The 21596-nt window shown below is 39.4% G+C and overlaps 1 protein-coding gene across 3 annotated transcripts in view; it reads right to left on the bottom strand.

Moving 5' to 3' along the window:
* DYRK1A (dual specificity tyrosine phosphorylation regulated kinase 1A) overlaps nucleotides 1–21596 on the bottom strand; it is a 143383-nt gene that overhangs the window by 19300 nt on the left and 102487 nt on the right. For 2 of the 3 annotated variants that reach the window (XM_037040633.1, XM_037040635.1), the window contains 6 exons: nucleotides 20647–20843; nucleotides 13853–13972; nucleotides 11696–11884; nucleotides 8193–8340; nucleotides 3171–3457; nucleotides 598–744 (listed from right to left, as the gene is read on the bottom strand). In XM_037040633.1, the coding sequence (XP_036896528.1) occupies nucleotides 598–744; nucleotides 3171–3457; nucleotides 8193–8340; nucleotides 11696–11884; nucleotides 13853–13972; nucleotides 20647–20843 (1088 nt within the window). The remainder of the gene's footprint in view (nucleotides 1–597; nucleotides 745–3170; nucleotides 3458–8192; nucleotides 8341–11695; nucleotides 11885–13852; nucleotides 13973–20646; nucleotides 20844–21596) is intronic. The other variant, XM_037040634.1, reaches the window with a different exon arrangement.

The raw sequence follows: 21596 nt of genomic DNA, 5'->3' as shown, positions 1-21596 counted from the left end.
CTTTATTACCCCCACAGGTGAGCACTGTTAAAACCAACCAAAGGCAATTCAACTCATCTGACTGTGAGGGAGTGTGGCCTCTCCTTGCCCTGCCAGATACTGCCCCCTGACATTCAAAAATCTTCTAAGAACACGGGCAGAAAACCTGGGGACAAGAAGAGTGATATGCAGTCTGTAGCTCTAAAACGCTGCAACACTGATTTGCCCTACGTTACCCACAGGCCCAGCTGGTGAGCACTGGTCTCACTCCAAACCACACTTGAGATACAGGGCGTACTTACTCTGTCGTCGGGGTGGCCCCACTCCTCCACTACCGTCTTGTTCTGGTATTATGCTTAAAGTTTGTAAAATCTGCACCCAAGTACTTAATGTTTTATTAATCTCCTTTATCAGCAGATTTAAAGATCTCACTTCCCATCTCATCATTATATGGTAAGTGAAAAAGACGAGTAACATAAATTCGGAAGTACGCCAGTGTTGGCATGACTACGTCGGTGAGCAGACATCGTGTCCCACAGACAGCTCTCGGGTCGTGCTGTCCCGGATCAGAAGCACAACTACAGCAGCAGAGACAGGACAGGGCAGCCCGCCGCGTACCTCATTGGCGCCGCTGAACAGAGGTTCTCCAGTGTGCATTTCAACCAAAATACACCCGAGGGACCACATGTCGATAGCAAGGTCGTAAGGCATTCCCAGTAGCACCTCTGGAGACCGGTAAAAGCGACTCTGAATATACTGGTATATCTGAAATATATTTCAAACTAGTATTAATTCCAAAATAAGTTTTGTTTATTGTAGTCCACACTAGATTAAGAACACTAATCTAGTGTTAACAAAATAATAACAACAATAATAATAGATTACCTTATAAATTAGGTTCCTTTTACTGATTTCAATAGAAGACTATAAATAAAGTCTTCTCATTTAGTCCAGTCCTAACTAGTAATCAAGATACATCTTAAAACAAGTATGCCTTATTATAAGAAAATATTGAGAATAATTTGTTTCCCTATTAATTATGTTGTTGCTATGGCTGGCACTTGATTTACTGTTAACAGCTAAACTGTATTTATAAGGTTAACCTTCTTTAGGGTAACTTAGGTTGGACGTATTTCAGCAGTAAGAGTCAAACACACTGAGCACGACGTAAAGGGAAGCCCGGACGCCGGCACTACACCAGTGCCGCAGGTTCACCCCAGAAACACGGCCGTGCACAGATGCAACGGAAGTTGTTTCTGGTCAATCAGTCCCGTCTCTGTTCTGTCCCCCTCTCACCTCAATCTAATACTTCTTAGAAAAGAAAATACTGAAATGGGTTCTTTTCAATGAAGTAATCTGAAAATGTCTTGAAAGACCAATTCATCTTCATTTAGCCATTGTAAATTTATATCTAGAAATACTGGCAAAGATTAATTAAAAATAAAAACAACAACTAAGAAATAAAATCCTCCTAACTAAACTTTCTCAGTGAAACTCAGACCAGGCAGCCAGGAATGTGGCTCCCACCTCTTGCTCCCAATCTCTTGCTCCTCGGGCAAGTAAACCCCACCTTACAGTATTCTCAGAAAAGAAAGTCTAATTCAAAGGGGCCAGGAAGAAAGGCTACGTTTCCCAGTGTTTACAAACTAACTTCACTGCTGAGTCCCAAAGACTCCCCGCTACTGAGATGATCTTATGTCCCACCTAAATGCAAGTCAGCCTGTCACCTTCACACGTAGCTTGGTTACCGTGGCGACAGAACCATCTAAAAGGCTGTGCACCAGGATCTCTGAATGTTCTCTGAAATTCACCCGCCCTGCCACCCTCTGACGTTGAGCCCAGAGACCTAGGGCACGGCCAGTGCATGTGTGTTTTGGAAACGATTGCCCACGTGGATGCAAGTCACTGAGCTCAAGGGATAGTTGTCTCTGTTTGGCTGGCAAGAGAGTGTTGGACATCCGACAGAACTTGGTTCAGACAGAGAAAATGTTTTACCCAGTGTAGAACCTAGTCAAGTCACTGTAGGAGGAGTGTGTATTTTCCCGATACACACGCCACCTCGCATAAACAGCTCTGAGCATCCCGACCTTCAAAGGCATCTGAAACAGCAAAGTTTCCTTCCCATACCTTCAGTTTTGAAAATTATTTCAATGATCTATATAGTATTGCTGCCATAAAATAATTTGCAGAAAATAAAAAAATAACAACAAGCTGAATAATCCTGTGAGCTGGCTACAACCCCCCCAGATTAAACTGATCTGCCGTATGTGAAGCTCAGAAAAGCACTGCCCCAGACAGGAAATCTCACTAATTTGGAAAAACAGAAAATAGAAAGGCAGTATAAAATATGAATATACGTAAGTTAACTTGTGTTTTTCCCTTTGTTAAAATAATGCAGTCTCAATACTTTCGAGCAGAAGGAATAGTGTTTAACACAGTAAAATATTATCAAATGGTGATCCTACATCTTCCCAAGAATAACCTGTAACTTCTATTTTAGACCTAAAACACTGTTCAGAAAAATGTAATAATGCTACAAAAAATAAAAAAACTTCCTTTCCTAAGTCACCTAAACCTAAATTTATGTTTTGTTATAGCCAAGTCTATTTTTAGCAGTCTGAAGAAAACCAGTTGGGACAAGCTTCAGAATTTATATAAGAAAAATATTTTTATTTAATTATCAGAAAAAGTATGTCTATCAACTATGCAATTTCTATATTATATTCCCACGTGGAATACCAAGTTATCTATATTTTTAACCCATTAGTTTTGTTTAGGAAAAATATTTCTCTCGCTGTATCACTAGGGAAGTATTTTACAGCAATGAGTCTATGTTCTAGCACTAGAATTTCCCCAAGTTTACACTAAAATCTCTATCTGAAAAATACAGCTACAAGTCACCTAACATTTAACTCACTCATTGCCTACTGTCTCAGTCTGTTAGCATACAGTTTAACATTTAAAATCCGCTTTGAAAAACCAGTACCTTCCAATTCAAGGTATTACTAGTCACATTTTAAAAGGCATTTCCACAAAACAGGTATCAACACAAGTTAATTCAAGTGCTACCTTTTAAAGACAACCATTCCGTAACTGCCTCTATACTGTATACACATTAATAACACTTCCCATAGCTTCCGACATGATTTCACCTAATTCCAGTTAATTCACAACTCCAGAAGCGTACTTACCCGCTGCCCCAACTGACAAGAACTGCCAAAGTCAACGATCTTGATTGCACTGCGTTTGGGGTTACAGAGAAGGATATTCTCGGGTTTTAGATCACAGTGAATGATGCTAAGTTCTGGAGTCGCAAGGAAAAGCAGTGCAGTGCACATCTGCTGTGCAAACTTTCGTGTTAGGTTCAAAGAGACCCCTCGAAAATTGGTGTTCCTCAGTAAGTCATAGAGGTTGTAGGACAGCATTTCAAAAACTAAACAGAGATGGTTTCGAAACATAAAGTGGCGTTTCAAATGCACTGAAAGAGAAAAGAGGTTCATTTAAAATTATACATGAATCAATAAAATGAAGGTGCGTGTGACCTCTTAAAACTCTGTAACATTACAATGTCACATGTAGAGTGAAAATCATGTTAGAATCTGGAGATGCATATCCTGCACATTCTTTAACAGTTAAGAGAATCTAAATTGTCCATGTGCTTTACTAGGCAGCTGCCATGTCTGCCAATAAGAAACATAATGGAAGAAGTACCACCAAAATGTCTTGTGTTTAAAAACCTAGGTCAGGTCTAAAACCTGAGTAGCAGCCTGACAAACAGCCCGTAGAACAGAATGCTTCAGAGCCTTTACCCTCACGTGTGGGACAGAGCACCTTCCACCTGCTGAAAGCCCTGCCTCCGAATCTCACGTGCCCAAGCTCCACCCCAGGATCTGGCCTGTCCAAGATCACAACACAGCCCTCTCCAGGGAAGGCTCCGACATATACACACGACCTGCGTTGCTGTGCCTTGGATCTCACTAGCAGTTTCCTATAATAATTGTCAGAGAAAAATATAGATTTTTTTCTCTTTTAGGCAAATATAGCAAATGTCTGAAAATCAGGCTTTGCAAGGTACAAAGTTCATAATCAAAGCATTAGATCATCAAACCAGTATATGGGACATCTTGTGTAACGCTGAAGGTTTGGGAACACTTCAAAATACAGTTCAATTGCAGGAAGAAATTATAAGTATACTTACAAATAGGGAAGGAGAACACATTACTTGCTATCGCCATTGATTCTCTATAAAGGCTTAATACTTGCTCGACTTCTTCAAAGAATGTGCTTTAAGTACTAACACTAACTGCACATCAGATGCAGTCATTCGGCCCAGTGCTGCCCTTCACTGTAAAAATTCTTACATACGTTTAAACCAAACACCTGTGACTCAATCGTTTGTCAAGGTTGCCTTTGTTTTGGTCTTTTAGTATCATAAAAACAGGTTACTCTACAGGTCTACCTGAAGTAACTATGACAGTATTCAGTGTCTGGTCCCTGAGGATCAGGATATTGGATTTATCCTGGTAGCAACACTGTTTTTAGATCACTCCTAACACACACATGATCTAAAAATAGAGTAAACACTACATGCCTCTATGGGAAATCTACAGTACAAACCAATACTCTGCAAATAAAAACAATCCTTGCAGATTACATAAGAATGTGTAACATCTGCTCTCCATCACTGAAATCCATAGGTTTAAAACTAAAAACATGGCTCCGTGTGACAGTAAGACACCTCACATAGTCCACAAAGGAGTTTTAATGTGGTCAAGCAGCAGCTACAAAAGGAATGTGAAAGAATGCTTCCGATGAAGATCAATCCACTCAGCCCCTCCTGATCTCCCTCCTCAGCACCCACTACCTACAATGTGCTAATAAGCACTAAAGACATCGTCAAAGAATGTTCAAACCCAAGTACATCTGTCTAGCCTTTCAAACTAAACTTTGGGGGGAAAAATAAAGGGTTATTAGCAAGACTTTGTTTTAGACCTAAACTGAATTTTCTTTGAACCAGACTGTAGAAGGTACTAAATAATCCAGGTAAGAAATCACGCCAGCCTTGGCACGATAGCTCAGTTGGCTGAAGCATCATCCCGCGACCCCGAGGTTGCAGGTTCAATCTCTGGTCAGGGCACATACAAGATTGAATGTGGCAATAAATGGAACAACAAATCAATGTTTCTGTCTCTTGCTCTCTAAAACCAATAAATACAAATTAAAACAATAAAGAACTGTCGTAAAAGAAACTATGCTAGATGAAGATTTTTTAAGAGTTCAAAGACTTAAGACTAAAACACTCAGATCTAAGTAAACTATACTAAACAATCACTTCAAAATATAAATAGTTTGCACCATAGAAGATCAACAGGACTTTCAGACACTTTGCATTTCAGTATCAACTCTACTGGTGTGGCTGNATCAATGTTTCTGTCTCTTGCTCTCTAAAACCAATAAATACAAATTAAAACAATAAAGAACTGTCGTAAAAGAAACTATGCTAGATGAAGATTTTTTAAGAGTTCAAAGACTTAAGACTAAAACACTCAGATCTAAGTAAACTATACTAAACAATCACTTCAAAATATAAATAGTTTGCACCATAGAAGAGCAACAGGACTTTCAGACACTTTGCATTTCGGTATCAACTCTACTGGTGTGGCTGCATCTACTTCAGAAGTCCTTTCTTTACTGTTTTCAAACACAGAACCTTAGTTTCTTGAGACACTGCATTCACCATCTTCCCAAAAGAACTTAAAAAAACTCATCCAAAGGAACATCTGTGATAACTTACCTAATTAATAAGGATTAATCAGTTTACTAAGAACAAAAATGATAGCCATTATTAAACAAGAACACACTAGCTAATAACATTTATTGAGCCCCTACCACATGCCTGGCATATTTTCTTTCACTGAAGCAAAATTAAAACGTTACTGCAACGGAACAACACACAACACAACACCCAAGAGTGAGAAGAAGAGGAAAGGCAGGCCCAGGGACCACTGTTTAAGTCGAGCTTCCTCAGAACGACCTTCTTGTGTTTCCAAGCCTCGTGAATAGAAATGGGCTCTCCTTATACTAAGTTATAGTCAGAGTGAACAGCAAATGCTCAGTAAATGTGAAGGAAAAAAGGGTTGTTTTTAAGTGTACTTTACGTATGTATGTATGTATGTATGTATGTATTTATATATTTATATTTTATTTATTTATCTTTAGAGAGGAAGGGAAGGAGAGAAGAAGAGAAACATCAATGTATGGTTGCTCTCATGAGTCCCCTGCTGGGAACTGGCAACCCAGGCATGTGCCCTGACTGGGAATCGAACTACAATCACGTGGTTCGCAGGTCCGCGCTCAATCCACTGAGCTACACCAGCCAGGGCAAGAAAAAAGGTTTTTAATAATAATGTTATCACTGTGGATTATAATAGATATCTGAAGAGAAGAAACTAAGAAAGAACAAATAATAGTATAAACTCATTTTATTGTACAGTGGGGAATGAAGGGTGTTCATAAATGAAATCTACTCTGAGTATCTGAACCTTATAGCTTTGAATATACATTTCTTTTGTTTCTACTACTTTGGGGGGAAGGAATTAAAGAACCATTAACACCACAGTGTCCCCCTTACTTTCTTAAAACAGAGTTAAATAAAATTTAACCTCATGTTTATCAGGTAAAGCCAGAATTTCTGAATGTAAGTTGCTAAGTATGCACATGCCCACAGAAACTTCTCTAATTAATTAATTAATTAGGTTTCTATCATTAAATTGACGGCTTATTTATACTTGGCAGCAATTTATTTCTTGGTGGCACATAAAATATTGGTGTCTGACAACCACCACTGGCATCTCAGATTTAATTAAGAATAGTGTTAAAGAATGTATAATTAATTTTATGTTTTGCCCATACATCAACTGGCCCTAGACTTCACTATTCTCTTCGTTTTTCTGTCTCTTTCTTTTCAGGGAAAATATTACGTGAAAATGAAACAAACCCAATGTCTGAGGCTGGGCAGAGGTAGGTTCACATCTGATCTCCAGAGTCCTGAGGCCTTGAGTATTGTTTCTCTTTACACTGGGTTGGCCAAAAAGTCCACTGAGTGTTTTCCATAAAATGAACGACACATTTTTCATTTTCACCAATACTTTGTTGATTTGAACACTTTAAGTATGTTGGCTACCTACTGCTTTTGGCTTCTAGTGGGTAGAGGCCAACGGTGCTGCTGAACATCTTCCAGTGCATAAGACAACCCAACACAAATAATTATTTGGCCAAAATGCAATAGTACCAAGAAACTTTGCAAATCACTTTAACATGTTTGACCAGTCACAGCACCTTCTCCATACAGTGCATAAATTTTTTTTTACATCTCAGTTGTGTTTTTACCTTTCTTGAAATAATGCAACTTAATATGCTGAAAATGTTGCTCATTTTCTTCCACCTTCAATATTAAAAGGGCTACACAAAAATTCACCAATTTTGGTTTTTTTTTTAATGCACACTGATAATGACAGCTGTCACAATACAATCTAACAAAATTGTCTTGAATGAAGTTGAAGACAACTAAGCACTACTAGAGCCATCATATGGAAAAAACACAAAAGACTTTTTGGCCAGACCAATATAAACCGTCTGTACCACCATCTTCCTTACAGGACTGCCATGATTATTACAGATGGTGGGAAAAAACACAAAGGATATGGCCGAAGTTCAATAGATGGTTGCTATTATCTCTTTTCTGTTGTAATCAAGTCCCACAGTCTCTAATGCTGCCAAATTAACAAACGGCCTAAGGAGGAGCCTGAGATCTTGACTCAGAATGGTTCTATAACACTAAGAACATTATTAGCTTAAGTCTCACTTCTGATCTATAATAAAAAGGTTCAAGTCACCAGGAAGAGGACTCTCTACATAACTGTGCATGATTAAAGCAAACGAATGTGACTTGTAAGCTGCCACCAAGCCCGTAGGACGCTGCTCCCGCTTGTCTCTAAACAGCAGGCACTTGGAACGCACCTCCCCCAAAACTCAGACCACGACCACCAGGTCAGGCGACTCAGACAAACCCATGCCCGCTGACAGACACCAACAGCTGAGTGTTTAGTCGATCACTTTAAGATAAAACGAGCCCATTTCCACACAGAGAGGACCACTAACTCAGGGTCCTGCTCTGGGTCAGGGCTCGCCGCCCCCCTCGCCCACGCGCTCACCTATGTAGTACTTCATCTCGGTGTCATGTTTGTTCATGAGCTCAAGAAGTCGCACTTCTATCTGGGCTTGATTCAGAAAAGCCTTCTTGTTCTTTATGATTTTAATGGCAACCCATTCTTGCTCCACACGGTCATAGGCCTTTACAACCTAAAAGAGAAGAAAGAGGAATCACGTCTCTATTTCATTAACGGCAACAATTTCTCAGCAGCTGACAACTCACCTTAACTGCACATTTACCTAACTCTCCTTTTCTCACTCCCGGACTCAGAGGAGACCCCCCTTCATTCCCACTCAGTACCATCGCTTACTACTGCTTCACAAGCACTCTAAGTCAATGTTTCCAACCGAATTTCTTTTGCATCCTTATAGTATTTATAAATATCCATAAAGTAGAAAACTTTCTTAACAAAATTATTTCCCTGCTTAAAAAAAGTGTGAATTTGAACAAGTGCCCCACTCTTCCCTTCCCTACTAAACAATACTGTAAGACAGTCGTCCAACTCTTCCTTCAATGAGAGAGAAGCCTGGTTCAAACCCCAAATTTTAGTGTAAAATATTTTAAAAGTTCTAAGTCACCTGAAAAATGTAGATAACTTTCTAACTTTAAATTAGATTTTCATAGATAAAAACTAGGTATGTGAAATAAAAATTTAAACTAGAAAAGTCAAAAACAAATTACCAGTACAGTTCCACAATACAGGGGTGGGCAAAAGTAGGTCTATAGTTATTCATATGAAACTATATAAGTAATACTAATTACAATAATGAATAAATAATAATACAAGAATAAACTGTTTCTTGTACTCATAACTGTAAGCCTATTTTTGCCCACCCCTCTACACATTAAATGACATTATTAGAAAATTTTGATTGGTTTAAAATGAGAATCAGTACTAAGGAAAGAGGTGTTCCTGACCAAATCACCATACATACCTCTCATTTTAAATAAGTATAATACTAACAAAAAGGTTTACATAAAAATTAAGAAATATGAATAAAAGAAACTATCTCTACCAATCACAAATACCCACTGTAACTAATTAAATGAGTTATATTTATAATATTGTACATAATATGAATAGTTCACAGTTTCAGACACATTATTTAGCACATCCAGAAAGTCTGGAGACGCAGGGAGACGAATCCCAAGTGATTCCAACTTGTGGGCTGAGCAACACTGGATTACAGGACACACATGGAACATAGTTTTTTGAATGTATCATTCAGGGTTAAATACACTGTTAATGACAAGGCAGAAACAACTCAGCCGAAATCAAACTTGGAATAAAAAACGCAGTCCTTCTAGCTACACCCAATGCTACAAATGACTGTCTACTGTCTTTTAAACCAGAAGCTGCCCGCAGAAGCAAGTGACCCAGTGCTTCCCACCGAGTCTACACATACTGGCTGCACCAGAGCTGCAGTTTGGTGCCCAGGTCCCAAAGGTCTCCAGGACAAAGGCCACAGAGGCGGCCCAACGGTTCACTCAATTAGCAAGCAGTTCACCAGCTAAATGCCAAAGCAACATATTTTTGACCCTGACTCACGCATGTAAACAGGCAGTTTTTAAAAATACCAATATCCACAGGAACTATTATAAAGGACACATGGACAACAACTAAGGGGGGTGGAAATGGGAGGGAGGTGGGGAGCACTGGGGGGATGGGCTGGGATGGGAGTAAAAGACAGAAAACTGTACTTGAACAACAATTAAAAAATTAAAAAAACAAAACAAAACAAAACAATATTCTTCCCCAATTTGGTTGTAGAGAGTCTGATCCAACTGGTTTGGAGCCTAGCCAATTAAGCTTCCCAGGGAAATGTCCACATGCAAGGATAACCACTGGCCGAAGAAATGAAGGAGAGTCCCTTATTCAACAAGGACCTGGCAGAGAATTCAGAGAAAGCCTGACCAAGTCACTAGGGAGACATTCTCTGGTGAGTGGTGGGTCCTAACCCTGAACACACCACAGTGTAGGAGAGGGGCATCGATCTGACCTGTTAAAAGCAAGTTGGATGTTAAAGAGGCCTGTATTTTCACAGGTTCATAGGAACTAGAGCATAAAAAAAATTACAGTGGAAGAGGAGGAAAACATCACTCTGAGCTCAGAGGCTGAATATTCAGGGGAAACCAATTCAGAGAGTAGGCTACATGGCCGTAATTTTTTTGGTGGACATCACAAAAGTAAAAACATCCTGTAACTAGCAACTGCCTGAGCGTTGGAGTGACTTTAAAGGTGGAGACAGCAATCCCTACACTGAAAGTGTTCATAACCTTTCTTAAAAGCTGAGCTTCTGAAGTACCTTTCCTTAAGAAGCTTTGCTAGAGAAAGCAGCTGCTTGACAAAAAGTAATATTTTCATAAAGAGAAACACCGCACACACTGAGAAACCCCAGACTCATAAGAAAAGGGGTCACAAATCAAGAAAAAAGTTTCTGAATTATGTGCAATCAGTAAAACCTCCTTGGTATCTCGAAGGGGGAACAACAAAAAAATTTTAAGGTAGTTCAGGACAAGTAATACTAAGACTCCTATCTTCTTCATTAAAATGTCAAAAGAAGTATTGATAACTCGACTGAGGTTAATGACTGACTCGCTGCACAACCTTTACAAAACAAAGGATTCTGGATCAACAGTAAACTGTACCTCAACAAAACAGCTCCAGACTCAGTGACACGCAATGCAGAGAGCTGAGGGAGCCACAGCCAGAGAAAAGGCTTTTAAAAGTATAAGGGGGAAGATTGGCCAGCTCTTGGTCCAGCCACAGCTGATGAAAGACTATTGTGTTTAGGTTTTTGTGCTTTGTGTTCGGCCTGAGCAGCCAGGTGAGGAAAGGAGAGTTGTGGGTAAAAGAAAAGGCTAGGAATGAAAAGAAAAAACAGGTCCATTGGAGTTCCAAATTTCTGGAACCCCAGATGAACTTCATTTCTGGGACTCCCATGAACTTCTATCAGCCTTGGTAGGAGCTGCTGAAATGGCCCTTTCAAAGCATCGGAAATACTCCACCACACTACTAGTCGTGCTGGTCCTTAGAGGCCTGAGAGAGTCAAAGGTGAGTTGAGAGAAAAACCTCAGGCAAGGCGCTGGCTTCCCAAGCATTTAAAAAATGCTCGTACCAGCGGAAAACAGTAATTCTTTCCTCTCTGAAAAGGACCATCACACGGCAAGGTGAGTATCTCCACAGTCATAATGAAGAATCATCCACAGACTACACAAAGCCCATATGAAAGGGGTAATACTATATTAGCGATTAAAGTCAACCACTTAGTAGCCTGAAGTAGTTAGTAGCTACAGAAAGTAAATAAAGAAAAAAAGGTCCAATGGGAGTTTTATAGCTGATACAGTTTTACTATCTTTAGAGAACTATGATAATCCAAATACATACCCACTGTTTAGCTCTGTTTACAAATACTAAAACATATGCTACTGAGGAAAGAACACAACAACATGATTCACTAAAAAGTCCTGATTTATGAAATCCAGCATCTTCCATTAAATTACCTGTCCAAAGGAACCTTTGCCTATCAAGGAATCAATTTCGTAACGATCCATCCACTTCTCCCCGTTTTTTACAATATAGTCATAGTTATCGTCGTCATAACCGTCATTGTAAACCTTCCGCTCCTTCTTATGACTCGAGTCGTCTCCCTGGCCCTGCTGGTGTCTTCGCTTCTTCTTTGCATAGTAAACCTGGAAGGAGAGCAGGCAGGGCGACTGTGTGATTTCAAACGGCACCATGGGGTGGGGGTGGGGGTGGGGGTGGGGGGGGGCCATGTATCTAGAGACAAGTCCACTATCAGTAGGAAATTAATGAATTTTTGTTCTTTATAACAAATACAAAGAATAAATCAAAAATTTCCTGTAGTTGCTATTTGAATTACAGAATGACACTGATATATAACCAATGAAAAGTATTGACACTGAAATTCACTTTAAAATTATACTGCTTATACATTTTATAAATAGATGTTAACAGAAACTGGCCCAAAGTGCCCCATGTCTGAAGAGTAACAGGACTCGATTTACATTTATTTTTGAAACTAAGGTACACCTTATATACAGTGAGGTGACATGGATCTTAAGAGTGTAATATGAGGCATTTTGAAAAATATGCATATGCTGACATAATCAACAAATGACAAACAAAATAAAGAATATTTTCATCTTCCTCATGTGTAAGTTTCCTCATGACCCTTTCCCATCAATCTCAATTTTATATTGGTCATGAGGCAAAGAGATTTTATAAACGCAAATTTAAATGTACATACACGATACATTCTCAGACATGCTCGACTTTTCAGCCTGTAATAATGTAAGAATGAAGGGAAAACAGCCACTCCACACCCCAACACTCAGGGCCATACCCTGGTGGTGCATTACAGAGTGAGCTATCTTCCTCTGGTTTCCTTACAAAACAGTTACTAAGACCAGTAAAAAATAATAGGTCGACGAGGCAACAGTCCAAGTAATTGGTAACTAACTTTGAGGAAATTATAAATTAAGTTTCATTGAGTAACATTAGAAAAACTCTAGTTTACAAGGTAGCAATACAGTTAACAAGCTTCAACAAAGTTATTACTATTAACAACAGCTTAACAGTACCTTTTAATATTTATCAGATCTTAACAAGTTAACATTAATAAACAATTTATCCAAGATTTTCAGATGATCAAAAGCTAGTTGGGCACATCTTTTGCAACTCAGTGCATACAAAGCCCAACTCAGGAATGTTCCTCATGGAGTCAATTCTAATTGTATCTAGTCACATCAATATAATAATACTGGCATTAAACAGCATCAAACTGCTGTGAAATCTATATATAAGAAAGAACATCTTTTTTGTTAAACAGCTCTAAAAGCTGGTTGTGAAAGATGCAGGGCTCGCATTGGAAGAGGGAAAAAAGCACAAGCGTGTCCACTCTTCTCCAGAAAAGCTCACTGAAGCATTAAGTCACAGGGCTAGAGTCGAAGCTAGAAGCAAACGGCAATCAGCCAAAGGGCTAAGACACTAAAGAATAAGTTTTAGTGGCAAAGAGTCAAGTTGGAAGATGAGTGATGAGTAATTCAAACTGTTGTCTATGTTTTCTCTCTGACCTACTTCCACCCCAAAGGGCTTTCAGATATCTTACACCGAAAAGATACAGATAAAAGAACACACGCAAAACTTAAAAAGATAACTTAAAACCACAAAGTAGAGTAGATCAAATAAACTAGGCCAAATGCCTGTTAACTGGTTATTAAATATTATCTCAGAGCTCCCTCATACGCATGGCGAAAGTAGAAACAGATACATCAAATCTTAAGCAAAATTCTAACATAAACATACTTCTATAGTGTCACTGTGCCCTCACTTCCCTCTTTCTTATTTTAGAAAAGTTATTACATAAATGATAACTCAGCACATATTAAAGACAACTCTGAGAGAGGGGGAAATTATCTACAAGTACAGTCGTATTTTTTGCAGTCCTTATTTGTGTATCTTCCTTCTTTACATAATCATATTGTCTGAGGATCATTAACTTACCAGTTTTCACAATAATCATCAACACAACAAGCACTGGGGTAAAACAAAAAAGTTTAGCATGACTAACAGGTCACAAAATAACTTTTCCCCTATACTGCAAGAGACATGCTGTTATAACAAATCAACAGTCTTACCTCATTAATATGCTTGTATGTTTTGATCAAGTCAACAGAGAGTTTCCTCAGCGGAGCGGTTGCGGGGTCACGGAAGGTTTGGGGCATCCGCCTCTGTAACATGACAATATCAGGCATCACCTTAAATAGACAGAAAAGACTAGCACTTTAACTATGCTGTACTGGTATGAATTCCCTCCTCTGTAACCCATGTATATGCTACTGTTTAAAAAGGCATTTACATTAAAGGGTTATACATTCCATTATCTCTTTCAACCAGTTCGACTAAAGACAATGGCAAATGATTCAATGAAATTAGCAGATAATAAACCCAGCTGCCCAAGGCTTCGATCCTGTTCCCCAAATGAAAAAGTGGGACTGCAGACACGCCCCTAGTCCAGGAGTCTCTCACAATGCTGCCTAAGAGGGCTTCTCCATCATAAAACTAGCCCAATAAAAATTTTCTCCTGAATTATTCCTAAAGCCTGGCCTGGTTCATGACAGTCAAAGACAAATCCAACGTCAGTTTCCTCAAACAGGATTTCAGGACCCAGCTGGCACCACAAAGCAAGCTGGCTGTGGAGCAGGAACGGAGGCAGGTGCTGCAGAAGTACAGCTCCCCAACACCCCAGGCTCTGCCCTCTGCTCTCACTTCATTCCCACACTGAGTCAACAGGCCCTCGGCAGCCCCACCCCCGTGCTCTGCTGCTCAGGACCAGCGGACAGACTACACACATACACACTCACTAGTCTGAGGCTTTTCTCCTCTTTCCACTCAACGGAAAACTCCATAGGGGCAAGAATTCTTGTGTTCAATGTTGTATTCCCTTTGCCTCTAACAATGCCTGTCGCACAGTAGGTGTTTAATAAATATTTGAATAAACAAACGGATCCATTAATACCGATCAATATCGGTACTTATGATTACACTAGGAACGCGCCACAAACAAGTTCCACAGGACACTTAAAGCCAGTGAAACTGTCTTTTAAAAAACTCCTTTCACCTATACTCCATTTCCTCCACTCCCCTGCCATGCCCTCCCTGCCCCACCCTGCGCCAATCCTAAACCACATCTTTTTCATCACCTAATAGGCAGTCAGGGTTCAACTGGGAGTTTCCTGCTAGAGGGGCAGGGAGAGCAGAGCAGGTGCCTGCCCTTCCCCCTGTACCAACACCCAGGACCACTGCAGCTAGCTCCTCACCAGCACTGCTACTTTCCCCCCACTCTTCCCCTGTGGGTCAGGACAGAAGGGGAGCCCAATGGGGCTTTTGCAATCAGCACATCCTCAAAACCAAGTAATTGGATCAAGGTACCTACAGTCACCACTAGCGGCCATCCTGGGGTTCCCCTCTAGCTCTTACTGACATTTACACCAGTATAATCTACTGAGCCCAAGGCCAATGATGCAGGCCCTCTCAAAGGACACTTGGGTCAGTCTGAGAGGCAGAGAGACAGCAACCACATCATATTGAGCAAGTCTTCACAGAAGTTCCTGGAGTCTTGGGATAATTAACCAAGTTGGGGAGGGGAGGAAAAAAAGAGGGTTCTAAGGTGACAGTGGACATAAAGCAGGACAACAAAAAATCACCACCCTTGTGGCATGAAAAGATAAGAGTTATCACAGCAGTTACCTAGGCACACATTCTCTTTAACCAGTATTAACATTAGTTTCCTGCGCACCTATACACAAACTCTAAAAAGTTATCCACATGGTACAGTCACAGAATTACATTAATAATGATCTCTTCTCATGATCATCTGTCTTAAAGTTCCAAATAAGGTTTAGGGAGAAAAAATCTCCAGTGATTACAATTTTTCTGAAAAGATAGTAAGACTAAGAAAATCTGATTAACTTTTCTTATAGTTTTGTTTTTCTAAATATAAATAGAAGGTACAGCTAGACTCACAGAATATTTTATTCTTACACTATTCCTTGAAGATTTAATTTAATGAATAGAAAGGATCAGTAATAAGCATGCCAATTACTTTATGTGAATGAATGTTATTCGCATTTAAGGTAATAGATTTCCTTCAACATATTTCCTTTTTTAATTCTGAAGACCCTGGCACTGTCTTCATGCAGGTGATCCACTCAGCAAGCCCCTGCTTGGACTGCTGAGGTACACAGCCTCACTGTGAGGTTTCCCAAAATCGGAGCCAATGAAACATTTCATTACAAATGTAATGAAAGTCGGTAGAAGGCACAACTACTGTTAGAAGCAAATGTGTTACTTAAGGAGCCAATTATAAAATAACAACAGTGGTAGCAAGTATTTGCTACATACATTTTGAGCATGATATTCTACATGTCTCTCACATAATCCTCTAAACAATCTCTGAAGCATAAGTAATGTTCCTATCACCACTCTACAAATGAGAAACATGAATCTCTGGTATAAAGTTACTTGGCGAAGTCTTAGAACCAGTGAAGAATACAGGTGAGATGACAAGAACTAAGGCCATCATCTCATGCCCAATCCCATGCTTGAACCACAAGACTAGGCCAGGAGCCCCTTATTAATTGTATGCCCCGATCTACCCTCCTGGTTGAATCATTTTTAACTTATTTGTTGGGCAAAATAATTGAGTCATTTATAACAAATACCAACAAAATAAGCACACTAATTTATTAAAATTAGTCATATATGAAACTATGAATGTGTTTAAGTTTTTAACTTGCCCACTTACAATTCCACTGGCATTTCAAACATCTGAAAAAAGAACCACTGACTGTATCTTTCCAGGACTAATCACGCTCATTCAAAACACCAACATCACATGAATTTTTTTAAAATCCTTAAATGTATACTATGTAATATAAAATTGGGTGTGGGTGTCATCCTGACCAAGTAACGATGTTCTTCTGCCTCCCACACGAGTGCACACTATGGGCCGGGCACGCCCTAAAGCACTGTGGACCAGGCCCACGAATGGCCACACACCACCTATGAAGCCAGGTCGAATAGCCAAGTCTAAATACCTTACTTTTCTTGGATAACTCAGGCAACACAAGTTACTATTTCAGGGGCATCTGTATATTTACACCAGATGCATTCTGTTCACAAAAAAATTAGCCCTTGAACCAGACTGTTATTTCACTGCTTCAAAAAGGGCCTTGTACAGAGTAGGTTCCAAAATAAATGCAAAGAACAAATTAATTTCTACAAACTAACACTCCCTTCACTAACTTTTGTTGTAATTTCATGTTAGGTGACCAAATTTTCTACTTCTCAACATTGTGCTGCCAATAAGCACAAATCCAGAATTAGAAAATAGCTCTTCTATATACTGAATTACAAATCTATATAAGACTCAAGACCAGCCCTGTGTATTTGATGCTTTCTCCACTTCCTGCTTCTTATAGTCACCAAGTCAAAAAAATGCAGAGTAATGTAGCAAGCTCCTTTCTTCCTTCCACAACTGAGAAAAATTTGCCCACTGCATTCAGAAGACTCAAAAGCTCACCAAGCTGAAGGCGCTGGTCCCCCGCCCGACTCCACGTCCTCACTGTAGAAAGTCGAGTTGATGAGCTTCTCTCCTGCTGCTTCAGCCACCGGCTGGGGCACCCAGAAAAAGCCACCCCCACCCCACCCCCCGCCACATGGCTTGGCCTTTCTGTGTGAAGACACAGAAGCAAAAGAAAAGACACAGATCACAAAGCAAAAGAAAAGTCGTGGCTTCTGCCTCCTGCTGAGGTAAGGGTCAAGAGCTAAAACAATCTTTTTTTTCCTGAAGAGATTCCGCAGTATAAGCTCCAGAACTTTATTTAGAAGTTATTTTCTAGTGTAACTATCTATTACATCCATTTTATTTATATTTACCTCATATTTTTGCTTATAATGCAGAATTAGAAACATCATATTCTACTTGTTATTTTGAGAGCCGTTAATAAGGCTGAATGCCCCCACGCTGAAGAACGACGAAAGGTACTGTGAAAACAGCCCAGAGATTCAGCACCCCAGATAGCAACGATCCTTTCCATCCTTGTCTTTACTACGTCTTCTCTTCTTTCCTAAATTTATCTCTTGAACAGACAGAAGGTCCTTGTGACTTCTGAATGCAGTGGGCAAAACTCTTGAACAAAACTGTGTTTAAACGTGTATGAAACATTACCAAAAATAAAAATGTTAAAGTTATCTCATTTCAATTTATTTGTATAATAAACCTAGTTTAAAAGATGATAGGATGATTAACAAGAAACAAAGAGTCAAATAACTAAATTATAGAATTTTAGGGCTAGAAGGTACGGAGTGGGGTGGGTTTGGGAGTGGGGGTCCCTAGTCTAAGATCACAATCTTACACTGAAGGAACAGACAGAAGGTCCGTGTGACCCAACTCCTACAGCCAGTCATACAACAAGACCTTGAACCCACGCTTTATGACTTGCAGCCCATGCCACAGCAGCACCCAGCTGTAGTGTTCCGCACACCAATTACAGGAAAGCTCTCTCCTATCTGAATGCCTTATAGGGCTCAGAAATGTATGGGGTTTAGCAGAAATATTTTGCTGAATACTATTTTATAATATAAATATTGAATATGAATATTACACTTAAGACAGTCTTTTACATCATATAAATCTTTTCAAATACTTTATAGATTAAAATGAAAATCCTAAGTGAATTATCTCTTATTCTAAAAATAATCCACAAATAGCCCTGGCTGGTGTGGCTCAGTGGATTGAGCACCAGCCTGAGAACCAAAAGGCTGCAGGTTTGATTCCCAGTCAGGGCACATGCCTGGGTTGCGGGCCAGGTCCCCAGTAGGGGGCACACTAGAGGCAACCACACATTGATGTTTCTCTCCCTCTCTCCCTCCCTCTAAAAATAAATAATCTTTTTAAAAATTCACAAAGAAGATGTTTACTATATCTAAAAACAAGCATTTTGCTAAATTACCTACTACAGTAACTATAAAACTAACTTGAAAGGACTGGAACTTTCCCCTTCAATGGAGGGCAGGTGTTAGAACTCACAGAGCACTGTATCAGAAGAAATAGGCCTGGGCTGGACCTCAGAGTTAACTGCTTCCACATTTAAAGAAGTCAGTCCCGCCCTGGCTGGTGTAGCTCATTGGATTGAGTGTGGGCCTGCAAACCACACAATCGCAGTTCGATTCCCAGTCAGGGCACATGCCTGGGATGCAGGCCTCTCTCTCTCTCTACTTACCTTTCCCTCTAAGATAAACGAATAAAATCTTTAAAAAAAAAAATAGAAGTCAGTCCCATTGGCCGTGGAACATATAAAAACAGGCATCCTGACGGGCTAGTTTTGAACAAGCAGAAATTGAATCCTAACACACTTTGTTTCTTAAAAACACAATACATACTCCGGTTTCTGCATAGCTTGTATAAATCTTTCACCTGCTCCTAACAGCACAATGCAACTAAAATAGTGTGCTGTCATTACTTTCCAGGTGTCCAGAGAATTTTCTTCTGCTATACAATTTAATTCTTCCCAAACCTGAATGTTCTGACCAACTCTTTAATTCTGAAACATATGACTTCTCATTTAAAGTCCTGCCACAATTCATCTTACTGCTTAACTGAATGTTATTCACACGCTACACACATTTATAAAAGTAAAGCTAGTTCGGCTAGACAAAATTTTATAATACAAACAAAGGGGGGCCCCTCATAATGACATTATTTAACTGTAGCCAAACACATTTCCTCCAAATAATCCAGGATAAGAAATACTTTGATATTTTCCACATTTTTGATCCTCACTTAATATGGTAAAAGACCTAAACGAAACACGTGCAGAAACTGGCCATTTTCAGCACTCCGTGCAACTCAGTCCCAGCAGGGAAGGCAACTACCACACTGCAGCTGGTAAAAGATCGTCCCCAACCAAAAGCAGCGCAATGAGTACAGATAGCTCAGGAAGATATTAAAAATACACATGCACACTCATATGCATGCGTGTGTATATGTACATCAAGAGATTTCAGCATTTACTCTCTTTATACAACCTATTTTTTTTGAAAAGTGGTAACTCTCATCTATCAAAATGAACACCATGGTTAATTTGCATTATATGTGTTCCTTTTCAGTTTAAAAAGTATTATTCATTTTTATAAATGTATACATGCTAAAGTAGCTTATACAAACCTAAAATCAACTCCTTAAGTTGCTGTAATGGACTCTGACTTGTTCTCCTATCATTTACATTTTTCTTCTTAACCAGCTTTCCCCCACCTCTCCAGAAAAATAAGCCTTTTAGTTTCTTAATATTTTTCTTTTTTATTGTATTTTTTCCATTACATTTACCTCCAGTTTCTTTAGCATTCTTTTTTTAAAGGAGGCATTTATTTATTCGATGTTACTACAATGGGTTTTTTTAAAAGGAATTTTATTTATTTATTTTTAAAGAGAGAAGAAGGAAAGGAGAGAGAGAGAAACATCAATGTGTGGCTGCCTCTCATGTACCTGCTCCCAGGGAACCTGGCCTGCAACCCAGGCACATGCCCTGACTGGGAATCGAACCAGTGACCGTTTGATTCACAGGCCCGCATTCAATCCACTGAGCTACACCAGCCAGGGCTCTTTAATATTCTTTAAAAATAACTTTCTCCCCTCCCTGTCACAGAATGAGATAACATGGTTATGTTTTAGTGTATTTTAAGAGAAATACATTAAAAAAAAAACCAAACACCAAACTCTTTAATGTGACCTTCTTAATATATTTTGTCCATCTAGAATTCCACCTGACATGTAAAATTTAATACCATTAAAGCATTTTACCTATTTATTGCCATTTTAAGGAATAAACTATCATTCCGATAAGTCGTTTCTGGCATGTCATGAACTTACCTGGTTAGTTAGAGGTTGCTGGATCTGGTCAGAATAAGATAAGGCAGAAACCTGTTGGTCACTTATGGTTGGCTGGCGACGGTCACTGTACTGATGTGAATGGGGCATCTGTCCAGCCATCTGAAGGCCAGCAGCATGGAATGAAAATGACGGTGCGAGCCGAACAGATGAAGGTTTGCATGCTGAAGTCTCTCCTCCTACAAGACATAAGGGAGGGTTACTGGAGGTACTTAGTGCCTGATATCTATCCGTATGTTTAAAGTAAGGACTTTAATAATGTTCCCTGACATCAGAAACCTCTGAAACTACGAACATTAAATCACTTAACACAACAGCTCTATGTTAAATGGCATAAAATACAGTAATTAAAATGAGTATCTATAAATCTGTATTAAGAGAAAATCCTAAGTAAATAATTTTGTAAAGCAACAGGAATACTCTTTAATACTTGTATTTTCACACATGAGGTTTTCATCAACTGGGAACCATAAATTACATAAATAATCTTCGAATTCTTGTGAAGGGCCTCTCCAATGGACTGGGCTTCTCAGACACCAATGAAAAGGAACACTGCTAAGATGCTGCTTTGTACCTGTCAGGTGTATGGCAATTAATACCCCAAGCATCCCCAAGCCGGGTGAAAGATACGTTCTAATGGTGCTCACCACTGACACAGGTAACCAAAGGCTGAGCACATGATACATAAAAACAAATCTACAGGAATGCTGGATTGCTCTGGACTCTTTCAACAGCCCTGAGACAACCGAGATCTGGGGAGCCTGCCACAGGATGAATAGTCAATGATTACCCCACGGATAAGCTGGGCCCATCCATGACCATGATTTTCATAGTAGAAATAAATTTCATAGTAGAAATGAAAATGTTTTGGGCCCATAAAAGTATTTGGCAGCTAATAAAAGTTCATTATTCCTTAAAGGAGAAAAAAAAAA

Source organism: Sturnira hondurensis, unplaced genomic scaffold (genome assembly GCF_014824575.4).
Source record: "Sturnira hondurensis isolate 20B ecotype Veracruz unplaced genomic scaffold, ASM1482457v3 Scaffold0002640, whole genome shotgun sequence".
NCBI classification, from domain to species: Eukaryota; Metazoa; Chordata; class Mammalia; order Chiroptera; family Phyllostomidae; genus Sturnira; species Sturnira hondurensis.
Note: the sequence above shows the minus strand (reverse complement) of the source record. Positions and strands in the feature narration are given on the sequence as shown.